This window comes from Castor canadensis, chromosome X, assembly GCF_047511655.1.
Source record: "Castor canadensis chromosome X, mCasCan1.hap1v2, whole genome shotgun sequence".
Classification (NCBI taxonomy): Eukaryota; Metazoa; Chordata; class Mammalia; order Rodentia; family Castoridae; genus Castor; species Castor canadensis.
Genome location: NC_133405.1, coordinates 123,697,987 through 123,721,551, shown reverse-complemented (window position 1 = coordinate 123,721,551; position 23,565 = coordinate 123,697,987). Strand labels below are relative to the sequence as shown.

Below are 23,565 nucleotides of genomic sequence, written 5' to 3'. Positions count from 1 at the left end.
TACTCTTCATTTTCCCTTTTTGACTTAAATTAGACATTGTAATCATCGGAGATAGCTTGTTAAATTAACCATTTCCATCATGTTTTGATATACTAAGTTCTTAAATATTGACACTAGAAAAGCTTTTTGGTTTTCTCATACAGCTTTTTGGTTTTTTATATCATTATGCTTTTCTTAGATTAAAAATCAAATGACTTAAGGTGTTTTATTTGTTTGGGGTTTACTATGATCTCTGGGATACCCAGCTACAGGTTCTGTAGTTGAGAGAATGTGGGGATGGTGGATTTCGTGGTCTAAATTCCTTCTTTGTTAAAAATATAGCTCCAAGCCAGATGCCAGTGGCTCACACCTATAATCCTAGATAGTCAGGAGGCAGAGATCAGGAGGATCATGGTTTGAGCCAGCCTCAGGCAAATAGTTTGTGAGACCCCCATTTCCAAAATATCCAACACAAAAAAGGGCTAGTGGAGTGGCTGAAGTGATAGAACAACTGCCTAGCAAGTGTGAGGCCCTAAGTTCAAACCCTAGTATTGAAAAAAGAAATGTACCCCCAAGCCAGGCATGATTGTTCATGCCTATAATTCCAGCACTAGAAGAGATGAGGCAGAGAGACTGTGAATTTGAGGACAGTCTGGGCTCCATAGTGAGAGTCAGTCTCTTTCTCTCTCTCTCTCTCTCTCTCTGTTTCTCTGTGTGTGTGTGTGTGTGTGTGTGTGTGTGTGTAAGTGTGTAAACAAAGCATCAAAGAGCAGAAAATGCAATAGGCAATCAAGGCATATAAAGTAAAAAAAGGAAATAATAAAGAACAGAAATCAGCAAAGTAAAAAGTATATAGTAATGAAAATCAACAAAGCCAAAAGTTGGTTCATTGAAAAGATTTAAAAAGAAAAAAAACATAGTAACTAAAAATCAGAATTGAAAAGAGGACATTATTACAGGTTCAATAGAGATTTTTTTTTCATTTTTCTTTTATTATTCATATGTGCATACAAGGCTTGGTTCATTTCTCCCCCCTGCCCCCACCCCCTCCCTTACCACCCACTCCGCCCCCTCCCGCTCCCACAACCACTGTGTTGGCGTTTATATATGCTTTTAGGTCTTTCAGGGTATGTTTGATGAAATTGGGTGCGTTGACATTGGGTGCGTACAGATTGATGATTATTATTTCCTTTTGGTCTATTTCCCCTTTTATTAGTATGGAATGTCCTTCTTTATCTCGTTTGATCAATGTAGGTTTGACGTCTACTTTGTCAGAGATAAGTATTGCTACTCCTGCTTGTTTTCGGGGGCCATTGGCTTGGTAAATCTTCTTCCAGCCTTTCATCCTAAGCATATGCTTATTTCTGTCGGTGAGATGAGTCTCCTGTAAGCAACAAATTGTTGGATCTTCTTTTTTAATCCATTTTGTCAAATGGTGTCTTTTGATGGGTGAATTAAGTCCATTAACATTAAGCGTTAGTACTGATAGGTATGTGGTGATTCCTGCCATTTAGTTGTCTTAGTTGTTTGAAGGTTTGATTGTGTGTACCTAACTTGATGTTACTCTCTATTGTCTTGCTTTTTCTTATCCTGTGGTTTGGTGCTGCCTGCCTTTTCATGGTTAAGTTGGGTGTCACTTTCTGTGTGCAGGATCCCTTGCAGAATCTTTTGTAATGGTGGCTTTGTGGTCACATATTGTTTTAGTTTCTGCTTATCGTGGAAGACTTTTATTGCTCCATCTATTTTGAATGATAGCTTTGCTGGGTAGAGTATCCTGGGGTTGAAGTTATTTTCATTCAGTGCCCGGAAGATCTCACCCCATGCTCTTCTTGCTTTTAATGTTTCTGTTGAGAAGTCTGCTGTGATTTTGATGGGTTTACCTTTGTATGTTACTTGTTTTTTCTCTCTTACAGCCTTCAATATTCTTTCCTTAGTTTCTGAACTTGTTGTTTTAATGATGATATGTCGTGGAGTAGTTCTATTTTGATCTGGTCTGTTTGGTGTCCTGGAGGCCTCTTGCATTTGTATGGGAATATCTTTCTCTAGATTTGGGAAATTTTCCGTTATTATTTTATTGAATATATTACGTATTCCCTTCACTTGCACCTCTTCTCCTTCTTCGATGCCCATGATTCTCAAGTTTGGTCTTTTGATGGAGTCAGTGAGTTCTTGCATTTTCTTTTCACAGGTCTTGAGTTGTTTAATTAATAGTTCTTCGGTTTTTCCTTTAATTACCATTTCATCTTCAAGTTCTGAGATTCTGTCTTCTGTTTGTTCTATTCTGCTGGATTGGCCTTTCGTTTTGTTTTGCAGTTCTGTTTCGTTCTTTTTTCTGAGGTTTTCCATATCCTGGCAGTTTTCTTCTTTATTTTTGTCTGTTTTTGTCCTGAGTTCATTTATCCATTTATTCATTGTGTTCTCTCTTTCACTTTGGTGTTTATACAGTGCTTCTATGGTTTCCTTTATTTCTTCTTTTGCTTTTTCAAATTCTCTATTTTTATTGTCTTGGAGTTTCTTGAGTGTCTCCTGTACATTTTGGTTGACCCTGTCCAGTATCATCTCTATAAAATTCTCATTGAGTACTTTTAGTATGTCTTCTTTTAAATTATTCTTGTGGGCTTCATTGGGTCCTTTGGAATAGTTTATCTTCATTTTGTTGGAGTCTGGATCTGAGTTTCTGCTCTCTTCATTCCCCTCTGGTTCCTGTACTAATTTTTTGCTGTGGGGAAACTGGTTTCCCTGTTTTTTCTGTCTTCCCGTCATTGTCCTTGGTGTTGTTACTGTCCCTGTACTGTGTGCAATTAAGTATTTTCTAGCTTGTAATAATAACAATGGTAATATTTAGAATGGAAGAGTGAGCTGAGATGGAAAGCAAGAAGTTAAAGAAAAGGGGAAAACAAATATACAGACAAGAGGGAGAAAGCAGAACAAGGTATCAGACAAGAGAGTTTCAAAGGTATAAACAGGGAGTGTTAGTGTACTAATCGACAGTAAGCTGAACAGACATTAGAGAGACAGAGAGGATTGAAAATCAAAGATAAAAAAATAAAAAATAAGTAAATGAAAGTAATATCTATATATAAAAATGAATTAAAATAAAATGGAAAATAGAAAATTAAAAAACAAAAAACAAAAAACTTCCAAGTTTATATGCAATGAAGTTTCAGTCTTAATAATTTGGATGTCCATCTCAATCTCCAGTCCTGGAGTTGGTGCCTCAGATGTTGTTCTGTAGTTGTCTCATCAAAGGGGATGCATAAAGTAGAACAAAACTACACACTCACACACACACACACACACACACACACACACACACACACACACACAAAAGCCCCACCAAGTGTCCCCAGTTCAAATGCAATACAGTTTCAGTAAGTTTTTCGGCTTGCAGGTGTAATTCGGTTGTTCTCTCATCAAAGGTAGGGAGAAAAAGAAAAAAAAAGCATCTGAAGGCAGTTCTGAGAGTGGTATCTGCAACTGTGGCTTGCCTGCCTGCTGCTCTCAGCCTGTAGCTGGCGGTGTTATTTATGCAGATCTCTGGGGTGAGCTAGCACTCACCTGGTCCCACAGGCTTTGTTTGCTCAGAGTTCTCCTGTGCGGGGGGCCTCTGCTACAGGCTTTCCCCTTTCCAAGCACTGGGAAAGGTGACACTGCCCCGCGTTGTCAGGCCTGCGTGTTTATTTACAGTTCATGTGGGAGGTGGGTCTTCCCCCCTCTCCTCTGAAGTTTTCTTCCCACTGCCACTTTCAGAAGCTTTCCTGCTCCTGCTTACTGGGCGGTGCTGCTGCTCCTGCTGGCCGCCATGTTTGTTTACAGTTCACGTGGGAAGTGGGTCTTCCCTCCTCTCACAAGCTTCCCTGCTCCTGGTTGCTGGGCAAGCGCCCAGCTCCTGCCAGAGCCTCTCTGGCCCGCCCAGCTTGTTTATTTACAGTCCCAGGAAGGATTCCCTTCCCCCAATCTTCAGCGCACAGGGGGCCCCATCCTCTTTCCGGCGTGTCTTAACTGTTCTTATTGCTTATTACTCAGTTTCTCTTTTTTTTTTCCCGGGTGGAGGTCAGTCTGTCCAGGGGGCTATGCTGCTCTGGCCCAGGCTTGTCTGTGGGGCTACCACGGTACCGCTAAGCTCACCTGGTCCGCGTCTTCCCAAGCCATATGGGCGCTGGCCACTGGCGGCCCCGGGGGCCCTCCTCGTTTCTCTGTTTAACGTGGAGTGGAGATTCTCTGCACCAGCTGGAGATGTGGAGGGGTCAAAGTTATGCCTTTTCTTGGTGATTATGCCTGCAAAGTGTGTCTCCAGCGTCTCTCCAAGATTTCACTATAGGAGGGTCGCTTTCTGCTTCCTACCTCTAGCCACCATCTTGGAATTCTCAATGGAGATTTAAAATAATGAGACTACTAGGAAAAATTCTATAACCATAAGTAGACAATTTAAATAAAATGTACAAGTTCCTTAAAAACACAACTTATTAAAAAGTTAGAATATGTAGCAGATTATTCCCAACTATAGAAGAGTAATTCTTCTATTTTTCTTGTTCTTTTTGGTGGTACTGAAGATTGAATTTAGGGCCTTATGCTTGTCAGGCAAGTTCTCTGCCACATGAACCATGCCCAGTCCTTTTGCTTTTAGTTTGTTTTTCAGAGAGGGTCTCACACTTTTGCCCCATACTCTGTTTGTTTTCGTGATAGGGTCTTGCTAACTCTTTGTCTTGGCTGGCCTTGAGTCATGTTCCTCCTGATCTCTGCCACCCCATGTAGCTGGGGTTACAGGTATGTACTACCACATTCAGCCTACAGAAAAGCAATTCTAATTATTAAAACAACTGAAGAAAGAAACTGCTATTAAATTTTACCATGTTAATATTTAAACTCATTCACACAATATAGCTAAAATAGGATGCAGATCGTACAACAGATAGATAAAAATGAATGTCTACAATGTCAAGAGCTTTCCTAACTGTATTAGAATAGGATGTTCTAGTAAGTGTTCTATAAATGAGAAAATACATGAGAAGAAACACACTTTTTAGTTGGGAATGATATTCAGCTTCTTTGGGTACCAAAGAATTATAATTTATTAGAACTGCTTAAAGAAACATGTCATGTTTCAGTCAAATATTTAATATTCAGATAGGAAAAAGAAACTTTTGGCCATTAAAGCTATGAAGTATATCTGGTCAATAAATTATTAGTCCAGTCATTATAAAGAATTACACATTTACAGGATTTTTTTCCTTTTGACAGGTTCAATTTTGGAATGGTGTTTGGCGTAATTGCCATGTTTAGCTCTTTCTTTCTCCTTGGGAAAACACTGATGCAGACTTTGGCACAGATGATGGCTGACTCTCCCTCTTATTCTTCCTCCTCTTCCTCCTCCTCTTCCTCTTCCTCTTCCTCTTCTTCTTCCTCTTCCTCTTCCTCCTCCTCCTCTCTTCACAATGAACAAGTGTTACAAGTTGTGGTAAGTACCTTCTTTTTGCTTTAAATGACTTTGTTGAAATGTAGATAAAACTTTTTTTCTGGCTAGTATAACTACTATACATAGTATAAACATGAAAATAAAAGTCTTACATTTTTTCAAAGTATTTGCTTGAAAAAAAATTAGCAGGTAATTAGCAGGAATTGTTGCAGTATTTGGTGTGATAGTGGTAGTACCAAAGAATAATCAGCCCCAAGATACTTCAGCATTAGTACTGATGTTCAGTTTAATTCCTATTGTCTTCATAAGATATGAAATGACTGTCACTTTTAAGAAGTAAGCATGCTGATTTAAATCTCTAAAATTTATAAATAAATTTCATTTTACGCATTGCTATTTTTATTTATTTATTTACTTTGGTAGTACTGGAGTTTGAACTCAAGGCCTCACACTTGCTAGGCAGGTGCTCTACAGCTTGAGCCACTCCACCAGCTCATACATTTCATTTTAATCCTATGCAGTGTTTCCCTGTCATTTTCATGGCTTTTAGAGTCTAACAATATCCTTTTAATTAAAGGTTAAAGACTGGGGACTAGAGGTGTAGATCAGCAGTAGATCATTTGCCTGTCATGTGCTAGGCCCTGGGTTCAATCCCTAGCACCACAAAAAAAAATAAGCATAAGACCTTTCTGAATGGTCACTATGACTTCTTTCTTAATTTTTTTTTTTTTTGGTGGGACTGAGGTTTGAATCCAGGGCTTTGTGCTTGCAAAGTGGGTGCTCTACCACTTGAGCCATACCTCCAGTCCATTTTGCTCTGCTTATTCCAGAGATGGGGTCTTGTGAATTGTGTCTCCAGGCTGGCCTCCAACCATGATCCTCCTGATCTCAGCCTCTCAAATAGCTAGGATTACAGACGTGAGCTACCAGTACCCAGCTTCATTTCTTAATGTAAAAAATAATATGCTGAGTTTGCTTCTTTGATTGTAAGCTATTTAAAATAATTTTCAATTTAAAGCATACATGTAGACCTATACTTTATCTTTTCATGTCACCAGAGTTTAGAAGGGGCCTTGACATTGTTTCACTTTTATTTCACATTTTTACATTTATAGTTCCCATTCCATGACTCATCAATGTTATGTTTTTAATCATATTCTTATTAATGGAATGGTCTGTTTAAGGATTAGGAACAGTTTAAAAGAAAAAAACTTGTGTCTTTGTGACTTCTGCTAGACTGGGTCATTATGGGAAGATTTAGAAGTCATTTATGGAGAGCAATATAGAATAGTCATACTTATTTCTTAGGTGTTAAAAAGATTCACCAAGTGAGGCTGCAGAAGAAATGACGTATTTCTTCAGCAAACATATACTGAATATATTCTGCCTACTGGCCTCATGCTGGGTCCTCCTTATGTGGGGAACAAAATCCATTCCTAGCACTTATGAGCCTTTTAGTCTAGAAGGAGAGCTGCTATGATTGTGCTACAATTGAACATCATACAGGGTGCTGCAGGAACATAGAGGAGTGCAAGGTGTGCCTAGCACTGGGAAGAGAATAAAGGGAGAGCTTCAACAGAAGAATGAGGAGACTCCACTTAACCTGGAAAAGGAAGATAGGAATTGAACAGCCCAGTAATAGAACAATATAACATTGAAAGGCAGAGGGAATGATCATAGTAGTAATACAATCTAATTAACAGCCACTGCTTCCTATGTCAGGTTTTTGTACCTGTTTTGTTTTATTCTTGCAAAAAAACAAAGTATTGGTGTTCTCTCTGACTTACAAATGAGAAAATCAAGGCATGAAGACATTAAGTCACTTGCTTGTGGTCACAGCTAGTAAATAGTGGATCCCTTGTTGCTAACCATAGAATCTACACGTTATGCTGCACTTCTCTTAAGAAAGACAAATAATTCTTCAAGGAGGTGTATGTAATCTCAACCTGTGCCTAGGAGATAAATGGTGAAATGATGAGTAGGAGTGTTGGCAAGTGAACTGGATGGTAGGTAGGAGAGAAGATGGGAGATAGAGGTTGGATCTAGGTTATAAAGAGTCATTCTAGGATGTTTTACCTGCAGATAACAGTAATGTGCAAAATGAGTCAGTGTTGACTAGACCAAAAATGAGAGGGCAGCTGGAATAATTCCCATTAGGAATGGTAAGGATCTAAACTAAATTAGTGGCAAGGAGAACGAAGGGGATGAATTTGAGTGATCTTTTGGAGTGAAGTTCTCAGGTCTAGTGATTAATTGAATGTGAGGCCAAAGAGAAAAGGAAGAATTTAGGGTGACTTTCAATTACACGACTAGTTATTGTTCACCAAGAAGAGGATAGGAGGGAAGATAACTGGTGTGAAGGAAATATGATAATTGAAATATCTGTCTGCTAGAAGAATGACAAAATGTTACGTAGACAAGTAATTATTTCTTCTCTTTGCTTTTCAGTTTCATTCATAGTGTTCACAAAAACACTAACTGTAGGGCAAACTGAGCTTTGGAACCATTAAAAATCAGTAGTCCCTCTAATAATTTTAAGAATGTTATATCTTCTGACTTTGATATAAACCCTTGTAGCTTAAAGGACATATTTTCTGTTTACTCTATAATTCCTTCCAGCCCTGTTCAGTATTAATTCCCACAACCCTGGCACTCTGTGTTGTTGAGAGTATTCTATGTTCAGTATTCTGGTACATTTAATACCCTGTGTGATCTTGGCAGAGACAGATGGACAATCTTGTACAGTTGCCAGCAAATAAGACCTACCATCTGTTGGTATAGTCACACAATGAAATTCTTACTTTATCTCACTCATTATTACATCCTGAAGATAATAAAAAGAAAGAACAAGTACCCTATTGGATCAGGCTTGTTGATTTATTTGAAGTAAAGGTAAGGTAATCAGGATATTTTGTGAGACAAAGGGAATATATGAGAATTAATCTTAAGTACACAAACTTAGAGCACAGTCAGACAGGAAAACTACTGAGCTGAACAGATGCCTGCTGTCACGGGAATGGAGCAGATATAAAGAAGAAGAGACACTGATATTTTTGAAAAAAAGTTGCTCAGTAGGGTCTGAGTAAAAAGAATTCCAGATAATGAGATACTATCTACACATTAAGAATGATGATTATGCTGGGTGCCAGTGGCGGCTCACACCTGTAATCCTAGCTACTCAGGAGGCAGAGTCAGAGGGATCGCAGTTTGAAGCCAGCCTGGGCAAATAGTTCATGACACCCTATCTCAAAAATACCCATCACAAAAAGGCTGGTGTAGTGGCTCAAGGTGAAGGCCCTGAGTTCAAGCCCCAGTGCCACAAAAAAAAAAAGAATGATTATGAAAACTAGTGTCATAACCAGAGAAAGAACATTTGTCATCACTGGAATTTAGAAAATGATCCAAGCAACATTTTATGAGTCTCCTCTTTGATTTCTAAAGTGAAACTCCTCTGCTTTACAGCCCCAAAATAAATTCTGATAGAGTTAGAATTAAAACTTTGAATCATAAAAGTCCTTGAAAAAGAAAAATAAGGTTATTGTTTATATGAACACAGAATGAGAAAGACATCAAACTAATGTCAGAACTATATTTTTATGGAACAGTACTTTTATTCTTATTTGTTTTTAACTTCTAAAGATGTTATTTTTTAGAGCAGTTTTGGGTTCATAGTTTATCAAAAGAAAAGTACAGAGATTTCCCGTACACTTCCCACCCCTACACAGGCACAGCCTCCACTGCCATCAACAGAGGTGCATTTGTTACGCCTATACTGGTAGGTCATCCTCATCCAGAGTGCATAGTTTACATTCAAGTTCACTTTTGGTGTTGCAGGAAATGATGACTGTTGTTAGATTTGACTGCCCAAAATTTTATATATCAAAAACTGAAAGCAAAATAAGATTACAAGGCAAACAAACTGGGGAGTACATTTGTGATGTGTACTACAAGGGACCAATACTGATATTTGAAGTGATTTTACAGATCAGTAAGGAAAAAACAAATATTTTAGGAGAAAAAAAGTGCATGTTATAAGTAGACAATTCACAAAGACCAAAAAACAGACCAAAGCAGAAGGAAAGTTTAGCTTTACTAATGATTGAAGAAAATTTAAGTTAAATTACAGATTTGAATAAAATGAACTTGCCTAAAATTAAAGAAGGATCTGTTTTTGAGGAATAGCTTTATTATTATGTGTCAAAATCCTTGAAATTTTCTGCAACAATAGAATTTATTACCTCTGTGAGACATAATTTAAGCATTACTTGCTCATTTAATTCTCAAAATTACCCTTTTACACAAATGTGTTTATTTCCATTTTAATGATAAGGAACTTGAAGTGTTGAACAAGCATGATCTGACAACTTCCTCAAAGTCATTTATCTAGTTAGAGATAGAACTGGGACCTTGAACCCAAAGCTTAGGCTTGTAACAACTATGCTCATTTAAGAATTTATTCCCCCAAATAGTTGGGTATGTGTATCCAAATAGCTATCATAAAAGCAGAAACTTTTAAATAATTAAATGCCCAGCAATCCATTCTGTAGAACACAATGCACAATGTGGCTATTAAAAATCATGTTGAGCCAGGTGGGGTGGCATATGCCTGTAATAGCAGCACTAGGGAGGTTGAGGCAGGAGAATCTCAAGATCCACTCTGCCCTGGGCTACATAGTGAGGTTGAGGCCAGCCTGGGCAACATAGCAAGACCCTGTCTCAAAAAAGAAAAAAAGCCAGAAAACCATTGTTGAACTAGGAAATACTCATGAAAAGTTTTTAAGTAAAAGTACATGACAGAGCATTGAGAATTTTTTGTTGTTTGCAGAGTAAGCAGGATTATAGATTTTGAGTTTTCCTGCTTTCAACACTTTAAATTAATATAAAATAATAATAAATGAGAGATGGAATTTTCCCCCAGAAGGATGTTTTGGATCCCAACTCCTGGACTATGAGAAATAGATGATTAGTATGTAAATTATAGAAATTTTTTATAATGGTACTGAGGTTTGAACTCAGGGCTTGTGAGTTTGCTAAGCAGGTGCTCTACCATTTGAGCCATGCCTAGACTCTCTTAACAGATGTTATAACTTGAGAGTGATTATTTACCTCATATGAAGACTCTTTTTTTCATTTCTATTAGGACATATTCATTGTACACGGGGGATTCATTGCAACAATTCTGAATAGGCTTACATTGTATGTTCATTAGGTCGCCTCCACCATCTCTCCCCATCAACCCCTTACCCTCCCCACTTAAATAAAGCAATTGCAAAAGGTTTCTTTGTTCTGTTTCATAAAAGTATAGGGAGTGAAGTCCACCAACCATACCCTCAACTTAATCTCCTATACTCTCCCCTCTCCCACAAGTACACCCCCATTGTATCTGTTTTACTGTCCTGCCTTTCTTATGCAGACTATTGACTATCTGAGAGAATTTTACTATGCAGCCTTTACAGTACCAAACTTCCCTTGTGTATGCATCGATTGATATTTACATACACACCATCTTAGAAGCACATGACTGCAAGACCTCTGCTGCTTCTTTATATGTCCATAATATGACTGTATGTTCCAAATGCCTTCATTTCTACATTAAATTTCAAATTTAATATGTGGCTCTTTGGTACTGTTTTTCTAACCAATGTGATAGACAAACTGATAGAATAAAAGGAATGAAGGGCATGGTGCTCCCACAACAATCAGGTGCTTTATTACAGTAGTTTTCCTTGCCAACTGTCCCTAGCTTGAGAATATTAAAATGAAATTTAGTGACTTGGGGTGCGTCCTCTATTACTCAACATAAGTTCTTGGAACCTTGCGGTAACAATTCAGAAGAAGGACTAAGAATTCTCAATTTGAGTACCCAGCCTTTAAGGATAGATCAGCTGCTGCATGCTTCATTGTCACCCTGCACTCCCTGGCACTCTGCTGGGCTTCCTCATTCTTTCCCATGGTGAAGACTTCTGAATGCCAAAGTTGTAACTTTTTAACCTAGAGTTTCCTAATCTCTTTAGATTGGTGTTGTGCTTGTTCATTCCAGAGAAACTGCCTCATTAAAAAAAAACTGGTGGTTTTGCTTTTTATGATAGAAATGGAGAAATGAATTATTAATGGTCATATTATTTTTGTTGTGTAAAATGTTGAGTTTAGAGGTTTAAATACAGAGTGAACATCATGTTTCTTGGTACCCAATGGGACACCCTTGCTACCACCACTGATAATTACTGCCATTTTGTGTCTATGAACAGGTTCCTGGTATAAATTTACCTGTCAATCAGCTGACCTACTTCTTCGCTGCAGTCCTCATTAGTGGTGTTGTACATGAAATTGGACATGGGATAGCAGCTATTAGGTAATGATATCTGCCTTTTTCTTTTCTGCTACATAGAGTTTCATTTAATAGTTTATTGTTAAAATTGATAACTATTTTCCTTTATGTGGCTACTGCCCAGTGTATACCCATCATCTATTACTTTCAGTTAGTTTCTATTTTATAGAAAAAAATATTATATTGACGAATATGCTCAATTAATCATATGCACATCTGTTCTCTGAGTCTTTCTGTCCTTTGCTTTTTGCCAGCATGGTCAGAGCCTTCTGGTGCTTCAAGCATTTTGATCCAGTTTTGAAAGCTGATCTTTTTTACTCATCATTGGGTTGGCCCTCCCTCCACTTTAGTACTTTCTTTTTATCAGGGGTGTGGAGGGCTCTTAGTATGTAGTCAAGGCTGGCCTCGAACTTACAATCTCCTGCCTCAGCCTCCCTAGTGCTGGGCTCACAGGTGTGTGCCACCACATCCACCTTAGTACTTTCTTTATACCTGCTACTTGTGATGGAAAGGGCACAAGGAATATCACAAGTTCCCAGCCACCCCACTGATAATTACTGCCATGATCAGAAACAGACTGACAAGAATGTATTTTATCATTTGGGTGCATGGGCCAGAGAAAAATCAAACCACTGTTTTAGAAGAGAGGATTTATTCTCTTACTGTTTTCCAGTTGCTTATGAACAAGGGTCTATTTACAGGCAGTAAGCTTTCATCTTGACGGCATATACTGTTACACAGGAGTGTGCATTACTGGTTTAAAAACGCAGCTACCCTTTTTTTTTTAAATCTTTCACTGTTGCTTTTATGTTTTTAGCCTTTACATATAGAAACATTTTATTAAGTTTAATTGTGAAATAACTTGGGTAACTTTTTAATAAAATCCATTTCCAACAAAAAGTGAATTATAACCAGTGGCCACACCTGTAATCCTAGCTATACAGGAGGCAGAGATCAGGAGGATTGTGGTTTGAAGCCAGCCAGGGCAAATAGTTCATGAGACCCTATTTTGAAAAAAACATATCACAAAAAAAGGCCAGTGGAATGGCTCAAAGTGTGGACCCTGAGTTCAAACCCCAGAACCAAAAAAAAGAATTATATAGTTGTCATATATATTTAGTATAAAGTGACAGCACAATATATTAATATGATAGCTTTTTTAGAGTAGCTGTTTTGTCTTATGAGACTATTAAATATAATGTCCATATTTTTTTAAATGACATTATTGGGCTGGCGGAGTGGCTCAAGCGGTAAGAGTGCCTGCCTAGCAAGCGTGAGGTCCTGACCTGATAAATAATTCTCTTGAGGACTATCTGACCATTACACGTTTTTAAACATACTTATCTTAATAATGACTCAATGGAAATACACTCAAGATAAATCTACATCATTATTTGTAATTGCTAAGACTAATAGAAGTATTTAGACAATTTACTTGAATTATATTTGCCTATATCCTCTGAAAATAGTTCATACTAAACTGTAAAAATGTTCACCATTACGTGCTAGGCAGGGAGTGTCTAACATGACTGGCTTACACATGGGCTTCGCTGCTCAGAAACATCCCAGACTTTGGTGCATTTTCATTGCTAGGAAGAATGAGCTCCTCGCAGGAGGCAGAGGGTAAGGAATCCTGTATATGGATTCCTCCACACTCTCCCTGTGTCTTCTTCTCTGGTGATCCAGCTGTGCCTCCTTACTACATTGCTGTAATAAGTCTTAGCCATGAGGCCAACTGCATGTTAAATCCTGTGAGTCCTTCTGTCAATGAAAGCAAGACTTTGGATCCTCATGGCTTAGGTTAGAATTGCATCTATACTCCACTTAAGGACAAGTTTCTGACCCTCCCTGTGTCTCAGTTTCTTCATCTGTAAAATGGGAGTAGCAATTATACCTATTTCGTATGATTATTTTGAAGATTGTATAAGCTAATACATGTAGAGCATTTAGAATGTGGTAAGCATCATGTATATGTTGTTCTATTTTTAATGTACTTCTTAATTTTCCCTTAACTAAAAGGACTGACTTCCCTACACATACTAAAAATTTCATCATTTAATATCTCATAGAATTTAGAATTATTAACCATTTCTTTATATGTGCCCAGTTCCAATTATTTGCTGAGCATTTTGCCTTCTAAAAATTTTGAAGTTGTAAGTCTACTTCAGAATGCTCTACATCCTACTTTACAAAATTTTATTTCACAGCTGGCCAAATCTGTACTACATTCTCATAAAATTAGGATGATATATAATATGTATACAACTTTTTAGCTATCTAGGGAGACTTCTTGTTTTTAAGCAAGAGTTTTACAGTGAACTTTAAGATTATATACATTCTTAATTTCACAAGTGCAATAGTATTAGTAAACTCCTTTTTCTTATGTGATTTCTTAGGGAACAAGTTCGATTTAATGGCTTTGGGATTTTTCTCTTCATTATTTATCCTGGAGCATTTGTTGATCTGTTCACCACCCATTTGCAACTTATATCACCAGTGCAGCAGCTACGAATATTTTGTGCAGGTAACAGACTTAATTTTTTTTAATGTGCATCTATGGTTTTAGTTTTGCTTTTTTGTGGTTACTGGTTTCATGGAAAGCACTCACATGAAAAATGGCATCTTATGTTTGGGTTAATATATTCACTTTATAAAACTCCCTCAAGTAGTATAGTGAAATAATTTATGTTCCAGTTTCTTTTAAAACAACATAAATTATTTAAAATATTGAGGCAGAAAACCTCATTTTTACTAAAGAAAAAACATGGCCAAAACCTGAAACTACAACTATGGAATGTGAACTTAGCTGAAATACAGAGAAATTTGCTGGACTGGCATAGTGGCTCAAGTGGCAGAGTTCCTGCCTAGCAAGCCTAAAGCCCTGAGTTCAAACCCCAGTGTTACAAAAAAAAAAAGATGAGAAATTTGCTCAAATCAAGAGAGAACATGAAGAGTCAACACAAGATAAAAGAATTCGGGAACGGAGATGAGATGGTATGCAAGGATGGGTGCTAAACTGTAGCACTGTCAGAGTTCAATCAGAGAAACTATATATACATATATATAACTATGTAGGGAAGAAATTCTGGGAAACACAGATCCATCTGATCTAAAGTAATAGGACAAATCCATCATAACCCTGCATCTCTTTAAATGAAGTAACTGAGGCTAAGCAAATGTGGAATTAGAATGCAGATTATGAAAAATTGGAGGTGGGAAAAGTAAAAACAGGTAGTCTAAGTACTAATTTCCTCACCTTCGTAATTGAGAGAGTCTATATCAGGTTAAGTCAGAAATAGATGTTAAGTATAACACTTAAATGTAAATACTACATGATCTAAAAACAACACATAGCTGGGTGCCTGGGGCTCATGCCTGTAATTCTAGCTACTTGGAAGGCTGAGATCAGGAGGATCACAGTTCAAGGCCAGCCCAAGCACATAGTTCTCCAGCCCCCATCTCCAAAATAGCCATAGAAGAACGGACTGGAGGTGTGGCTCAAGCAGTAGAGTGCCTACTCTGCAGTTGATGGAGTGGCTCAAATGGTAGAGCACCTGCCTAGCAAGCGTAAGGCCCTGAGTTCAAACCCCAGTATCCACCCCCCCAAAACCTTTCATGTTTTCAAAGTGTAAGCATGAAACAGACCAAAGAAAACAGACCTTATATCAAAGATAACTTAAAAGCCCAAAACACATTTATTTAGTCAATAAATACTAATGAGATAAGTTATCTAGTTAAAGCATCAGGCTGGGGACGTAGCTCAGTAGTAAAACACTTGCCCGTTACACAAAAGACCCTCAGGTCTGTCCCCAGCACTGCATAAATAAATAATTAAATATATTTGATATAAGTATAATATCAATAAGTATATATATGTGTGTGTAGATATATATATGTATGTATGTATGTATGCCTATATATATAAATGCCCTCAGTTTGGATTAAAAACATATCTTAGGGCCAGAAAAAACCTATCACAAAAAAGGGATGGTGGAGTGGCTCAAGGTGTAGGCCCTGAGTTCAAACCTCAGTACGCAAAAACAAAAAAAAAAATTGCTCAAGTTGTAAAGCATTCACCTAACAAACATAAAGCCTCAAGTTGCAACCCTAGTACTGCCCAAAAAAATCCCTCAAATTTGTTACATATAAAAGAAATCCACTTAAAAACTAGAAGATTGACATGGGAGGGGGAGGGGGACAAGGAAAAAATGGCACAATGTATGCACATATGAACAAATTGAAAAATAAAATTAAATTAAAAAAAGATTTTTAAAAAATTAGGAAGATTGAAAATACAATGATGAGCAGAATGTACCATGCGCATGTGAATATTAATAAGACTAAAAGCATGAAGTTAGGCATAGAGGGATCACTGAATAATAATGTGGAATATAATCCACCCTGAAAATTAATAGCTGTGACTCTTACTGAATCAAGTAATGAATCATCAAAACACAAAACAAAAATGGAAAAAGTACAAGGAGAAACAGAAATATAATAAAAATACTCAGCTCTCAACACATGAAAGGTAACTAAAAAAGGCTCTGGAATCTCTAAGGGTAAGAATAGTTCAAGTCAAACTCTATACCATGAACACAGAAGACAATTCCTTTTCAAGTGCCATCTATGAAACAAATGTCCATGTATTAGTTCACAAAGAAGGCCTCAATAAGTCCCTAAGAGTAATAATAGTAACAAGTTAAAACTATCTAAACTTTAGAAATTTATCTTAAATCACACCTTTGATCAGTTTTTTTTGGCAGTACTAGGGTTTGAACTCAGGGCCTTGTGCTTGTTAAGCAAGTGAGCCACACCTCTATCCCTAATCAATTTAATTTAAAACTATAATTGCAATATATCTAAAAATTATAGTAATGAAATAATTTTACCAGAATAATTTGCATTGTTTTTTTAAAAGAAAAACACACCGGGCACCAATGGCTCACGCCTGTAGCCCTAATTACTCAGGTGGCAGAGATCAGAAGGATGGTGGTTTGAAGCCAACCTGGGCAAATAGTTCATGAAACCCTATCTCCAAAAACCCATCAAAAAAAGGGCTAGTGGAGTGGCTCAAGGTGGAGGCCCTGAATTCAAGTCCCAGTGCTGCCAAAAAAAAAAAAACCCTCACTGCTTTAGGCACTTATTATGGAGTTAGAAATGGATATAAGTCAATTAACCAATAAACAAGAAGTATGAAAACTATAAAATAGTTAAGAAATGATATAGCCCTGGCTGGCCTCGAATTTTCAATTCTCTTGCTTCAGTCTCCCAAATGCTGAGATTACAAGCAGGGTGGAAACTAATATTTTTTTTCTTTTATTATTCATATGTGCATACAAGGCTTGGTTCATTTCTCCCCCCTGCACCCACCCCCTCCCTTACCACCCACTCACCCCCCTCCCTCTCACCCCCACCCCCTCACTACCCAGCAGAAACTATTTTGCCCTTATTTCTAATTTTGTTGTAGAGAGAGTATAAGCCATAATAGGAAGGAACAAGGGTTTTTGCTGGTTGAGATAAGGATAGCAATACAGGGCATTGACTCACATTGATTTCCTGTGCGTGGGTGTTACCTTCTAGGTTAATTCTTTTTGATCTAACCTTTTCTCTAGTTCCTGTTCCCCTTTTCCTATTGGCCTCAGTTGCTTTTAAGGTATCTGCTTTAGTTTCTCTGCATTAAGGGCAACAAATGCTAGCTAATTTTTTAGGTGTCTTACCTATCCTCACCCCTCCCTTGTGTGCTCTCGCTTTTATCATGTGCTCAAAGTCCAATCCCATTGTTGTGTTTGCCCTTGATCTAATGTCCACGTATGAGGGAAACTAATATTTTTTAAGCTGGTATAACACTGGTACATCTTTTGTGGTAAAGCACCAAAAACCTACAGACATGGTATAGGTCAGGAATGCAAGGATGGTTCGACGTTAGTAAATATATTTGAATATGGTGAATATTTACCATTAAGGAAACATTTTCTTATGTAAGACAATGTTGAGACAGTATTTAACAAAATTAACATCCAATGATGGTCTTAAAAATATGCTTATTGAAAGTAGTAATTGCTGGATATTTCATAATGTTATATTTAGAACAACTCGTATTAAAGGACAAGGCAAGCAACCCCACAGTCAACATTAAGTGTTGGTTTGTAAATGTCAGAGCAATTAAGAAGAATTAAATGATGAAGGAGTAGGTGTATAACTCAGTGTAAACCACTTGCAACATGTGCAAGGCCGAGTTCAATCCACAGCACCACAAAAAAATTTAGAAAGGAGTAGACTTTTTCTGGCTTTTTTTTTTTGAACTGGGGTTTACACTCACGATTTGGAGCTTGCAAAGCAGCTGCTCTATAGCTTGAGCCATGCCTCCCGTCCATCTTGCTCTGGTTGTATTAGAGATGGGGTCTCGCAAACTATTTACGGGGAGATCCCCCTGATCCTCAGCCTCACAAGTAGCTAGGATTATGGGCGAGGGCTCTGATTTTTTTCCAGGTACTATTATAATCCGGGGGGGGGGTAGACAAAATCAACCAAAATAAAATGTAGGAAAAAATCAATAAAGAACCTGATTGTGAAATTGTTAGTCAATCGACAATAGCCGCACGCGGCAGCAGGAGTTCTACAGCAAGCACGAAGGACGACAGCAATGAGCGAAGGACGAGAGCGATGAGTGTGTAGGCGGGGCCTGAGTGCATACTTGGTGGGCGGTGCAAAGCATTTGTGCAAAGTGCCTAGGCGCATGTGCTGTGCTCCCAGAAGCACCTGCGGCGATCCCAGAAGCACCCGCGGCGATCCCAGAAGGACCTGCTTCTTCCGCTTCTGCACCTCATTCTACTTCAGCACGCGTTTCTCCACAGACGTGCATTTCTTCGGACTTGTGCTTTCCTCCTCTCAGCTTTTCTCTTGCAGCCTCTGGTCACCTATCAGCTACCTAGTAGCCAAGAGCACTGCAATTGAGACAGCCATGTCCTCCGAGGAAATTATCTATATCAGCACAGAAAATTCGGAGGTTCCTGCAGATGCTTTGGAGCTGCAGCAGGTCAGTTTGGAGACTGTACCTGTAGAAACCACAGCGATGCACAGCGTGGAGGTGTGCAGGGATAACAGCGGCAGCTGGGTGCAGGGCCTCCACTGTGACCCGCCTTTCATCTCGCTGCAGCCACTTGGCATCAGCAACCTGAGCCATGGAGATCACGACCCGGATATGTTCATGCTGCACACTGGAGAGGAGCTGGTGGACTGCCAAGACATCGATAGCCTGCTAGCCATCAATGACTTTGAGGGCCAGCTGGCCATCCCAGGCGTCCCCGAAGATGACTTCTTCCAGCAGACCCTGGCCTCACTGTCAGCCCCCACAGCATTTGCAACTTTCGACCAAGACCCCAGTCTTCTCAATGATAGCACCCATAGTGGGAAGCTTAGTGGCAGTGGTGCTGAGGTCAAGTTCGAAGCCGAAGTGGAGGCAGGAAGCAGCAGTTCCAGCCTGAATCCCAAGACGTGGGAGCAGAAACAGGTGCAGATCAAAACCCTGGAGGGTGAGTTCTCTGTTACCGTGTGGGCTGAATGCGGGAAGAAAGAGGCGGAGGTGCAGTGCCAAGAACAGGCGAGAAGTTCGTCTCCCGACTACTCTGAGTACCTGAAAGGGAAGAAACTTCCTCCTGGAGGAATACCTGGAATTGACCTCTCCGATCCCAAACAGCTGGCCGAATTTACTAGAATGAAACAAAAACCCAAAGAAGATGGTCCAAGAACCATTGCGTGCCCTCAAGCTGGCTGTGAGAAGATGTTCAAGGATAACTCGGCAATGAAGAAGCACCTGCACATCCATGGCCCCAGGGTGCACATGTGTGCCGAGTGCGGCAAAGCCTTCCTGGAAAGTTCCAAGCTGAAACGCCACCAGCTGGTGCACACCGGTGAGAAGCCCTACCAGTGCGTCTTTGAGGGCTGCGGGAAGCGCTTCTCGCTGGATTTCAACCTACGCACCCACGTACGGATCCACACCGGAGACCGGCCCTTCGTGTGTCCTTTTGATGAGTGCACCAAGCGCTTCACCCAGTCGACCAACCTGAAGTCGCACATGCTGACCCACACCAAGAACAAGGGCCGCAGCAGCGAAGGGAAGAAGGGAGGCCCTTCCCGCACCTGGCAGAAGTAAATGTGACTCTCCTACATGGTGCCTGGGAAAGGCTTCGAAAATGAATTCTGTGAGTCTAAGTGTCAGTCAGGGAAGCTGAAAGTTAAACGTTAAAAAGAAAGTAAACCTTTATATGGGAGAATGTTGCTTAGGTAGCCTGTGGGGTTGGGTAATGGTGTTTTGTGTGAAATTTAGTTTCAACAGGACAGTAATTGACAAACTTCACATCAAAAGACGGTTCTTTACACAACTAGGTTAAAAATGGGACTTTTCGCGTTCTTACAAAGTTCACTTAGTGCTTTATAGTTTTTTTTAAATTTGTATTTTCCAAATGCTCATGGTTATACTTTTAAGATTATGCTTATGGATTCTATGTGTGGATTTTTTGGAAGTCATGAAGTGTGATTATAAGTTTAAAAGAACAAACAGTTTTATGCATACATACTTTTCTGCTAAAAACGAGTTGGATAGGTTTCATTTGCTGTCTTAATTTTGGTTGTGTTACCTGGTACAGACACATTTTGCCTAACTCTGTTTTAGTTGTATTGAATTGTGTAGTATTAAATGTTAGATGACTTAGTATTAATAAGGTGATTTAAACCTGTGTTAGTCACTTTATGTCCCCAGATACTACCAGATGCTATTGTTGAAGGTAACTTCTTTGCCTGCTGTTGTTGAGAGCAATTTCTTGGCCTAATGGATTAGAGATAACTGGTCAGTTCTAGAATATTTTCTCTCTCTTTTGATGTAACACCTGATACGTACATCTTTGTAATGTGTAATAGATAAAGCAAAAAACAAATAGCCATACTAAAGAAAAAGAACCAGTAGGTTGTCTGTATATAGTAGCTAGAAAATATAGGAAAGGGGTGAATAGAGGCCAGCGGTGCTACTGAACATCCATAGTGCCCAGGATAGTCCCCCACAACAAAGAGTTATCTGGCCAAAATGCGGATAGTGCAGTGTTAAGATACCCTGCTCTAGAGAAAGTAAAAGTTGTAACAGATTCCAGAGGTGTGCTTATAAACAAAGCACTAATGCACAAGAGGTTGTTTAGATAAAAGGAAAGGTGTGTACTCCACCCACCCCTATTGGCACTTAGCCATAATGGGTAGATTCAGAATCTGGGAAGGGGGGGAATCTTGCAAGAAATAGGAAACTACCCATAACAGTGCTGCTGTGTGCCCCCACCTGTATATTTTTTTTCATGCCTCTTTTTGTTACTAGCAATACGGTGGGAGGGCAGTATTCTGCATTAGTTTGCCCAAATTATAATGCATAGGCTTTTTTTCGCTTTTTGTTAATGAAGCTATGAAAGCAGTATAAGAAATTGCATGTGAGTATCTTTTGTATTTTTTTTCTTTGTGTGTGTGTGTGTTGTGTCTTTTGTAATCTTAAGGTGGAAAGATTACAAATAAACCAATTGGCCATACCAATTTTGAGATTTTGGGGTGGGAGAGTGGGGGACAGGGTCTCATTATGTACCCAGGCTGGCCTCAGACTCAGAATTCTACTCTCTCTACCTCCTGAGTGCCAGGATTACAGACAAGCAACACCACACCCAGCCTGGCCATACCAAAATTTAAAATTCCTGTATATGAAAAACAACAAACCAAGTGAAACAAACTGAAGAAGAAATTGTAATACCTGTTACAGAGGACCAAATTCCTCAATATATACTATAAATAATAATACATGCAGATTAGTTTTTTAAAAAGATAACATAGTCAAAAACTAACGAAAGATGTAAATAGGTAATGGATAGAAATAGGCAGCTCTGAGACAAAAGAAAAAAAATAGCCTTGTAAAATGTGTAGGCTCACTCATAAGTAAACAAGTAGAAATCAAGACAATTGTAGCCAGACACAGTGATGCACACCTATAATCACCTGTAATCCTAGTAACTCAGGAGACTGAGGCAGGAGGGGGATCTCAAAGTCAAGAACAGTCTGGCTACATAGTGAGACCTAGTTTGAAATAAAATGAGATTTCAATTTCCACCCACTAAACTTATTCAAGGGGAAGGGAAACGTCAGTTATGAGAACATAATATAAACTTTTTGGAGGTCAATTTTAATGCACATATCCTTCTGACCTCAAAATTCCATTTTGGTAATTTCCCATCCCCTTGCAGATGCAGACTTAGATGTATGACAGTAAAAGCCTACTTGTCTACTGTAGTGTTGTATGAAAATGTTAAAATTCCCTAGGTGATCATTAGTAAGAAACCTTATAAATAGATTTATAATAGTGCATTGCTCTATAATAAATATTAAAAATGGAATAGATTATGACTGCAAATATGAAAAGTTCAAAATCAAAATACCGTATGATAATTAGTTCCCATTGGTTTTATCTAAATATAGTAGAAAGATTGTTTACCCAATAAGCTCTGGACCAGACTTGCTCTGGATATTTCAGGAATTTAACTTAGAACATTAAAGAAAAACATTTTAAATATGAATATTGTACCTAGCCGCTCTGATAACTAAAAATAACAGTAGACTAAATTGTCATAAAATATCCCAAATATGTAAATGGTTCAGTGTGTTGATATAATTTTGTGATTTGGGGTACTCTTGGACTCCTTCTATCTTGTTGGCTTTGCTATTTCCAACACGCAGCTTCTATGGTCATGGACTCTACTCAGCTCCATCACAGCCATATTCCAGCTGGTAGGACAGGGTTGTCTCCATCACTTCCACTCACATCCTGGTGCTAATAGGACACCCACCCTGCCACATGGGAAAAACCACAATACAGAAAGGGAAGGCTTGGTATTGGAGGAGGAGTAATCTAGTGTGCTACTAAGACCTGGCTCTGGAGGGTAGGATGTCATTTGCTGGTTTCTGCCATGGTCAGTTTCAAGCTGCCAACCTGCAAGCCTTGAAGGAGGAATTGGAAAAAGATTCACACAATTGACTCTTAAATATCATTAAAGAATTGTTAAAAAAAAACTTGTTTTGTATTCCTGAATATCATTAGTTATTAGAAAACTTACTGTATTGTACTCTTGAATATCATTAAAGAGTTATTAGAAAACTTGTTTTGTTCTCTTGAATAAGTACATTTATTATATATTTACATATATTTGTATATCTATCAGCTAGTGTATAAATATGTATTCAAGTATATGAATAAATGAATATATGTATTCATACACTAGCTGATACAGGATGAGAAAAATTAACTTCCAGAGGATTAAACAGAAAGTAGTAACAGGTGTATTAAGAGTCATGGTGTAGATGGTTGAGAAATCATATTTAGGGAGATGTTTGAATTTTTTAATCATGTATTTTTTAGAAATTTTATAAGAAGCCAATTAAACACGTTTTAAATTTGCTTCAAGTCTTCGCTTAAAACATACTAAGTGGGCTTTATGGGGTTTTGTCCCTTAGAATTGGCACTTAATGTCCAAAACTGGGAACAAAGAAAGCTATATGTCCCCACCAATAATTGGGCCCACACATCTCCTCAGAGTTTAGTAATTGGCAGTAACCTAACTAGTCTGCTATGTAAACACGTAGTCCTAGTCTGTCACCTTCCCGGGCACAGTTGTAAATTATAACAGTCTTTCAGGGAGAGGTTGGGGTGATGCTTGTCATGCCCCAAAATCAATAGGGGGCAAATTCAAAGATTTGAAATTATCTATAGGAAGAAGATATTAATATTTCATTCTTTGCTAGATGTTTGCTGATTTGTGAGCTCACC

General features: G+C 38.5%; 2 protein-coding genes across 3 annotated transcripts in view; both read left to right on the top strand.

The window, feature by feature from the left end:
* Nucleotides 1-23,565, top strand: part of Mbtps2 (membrane bound transcription factor peptidase, site 2) — a 45,045-nt gene that overhangs the window by 3,742 nt on the left and 17,738 nt on the right. For both annotated transcript variants that reach the window (XM_074064081.1, XM_020175984.2), the window contains exons 3-5: nt 5,221-5,437; nt 11,644-11,747; nt 14,120-14,247. In XM_074064081.1, the coding sequence (XP_073920182.1) occupies nt 5,221-5,437; nt 11,644-11,747; nt 14,120-14,247 (449 nt within the window). The remainder of the gene's footprint in view (nt 1-5,220; nt 5,438-11,643; nt 11,748-14,119; nt 14,248-23,565) is intronic.
* On the top strand, nt 17,146-22,769 carry Yy2 (YY2 transcription factor). Its single transcript, XM_074064083.1, has one exon. The coding sequence runs from the start codon at nt 18,460-18,462 to the stop codon at nt 19,873-19,875; it is 1,416 nt and encodes a 471-aa protein (XP_073920184.1). The 5' UTR covers nt 17,146-18,459; the 3' UTR covers nt 19,876-22,769.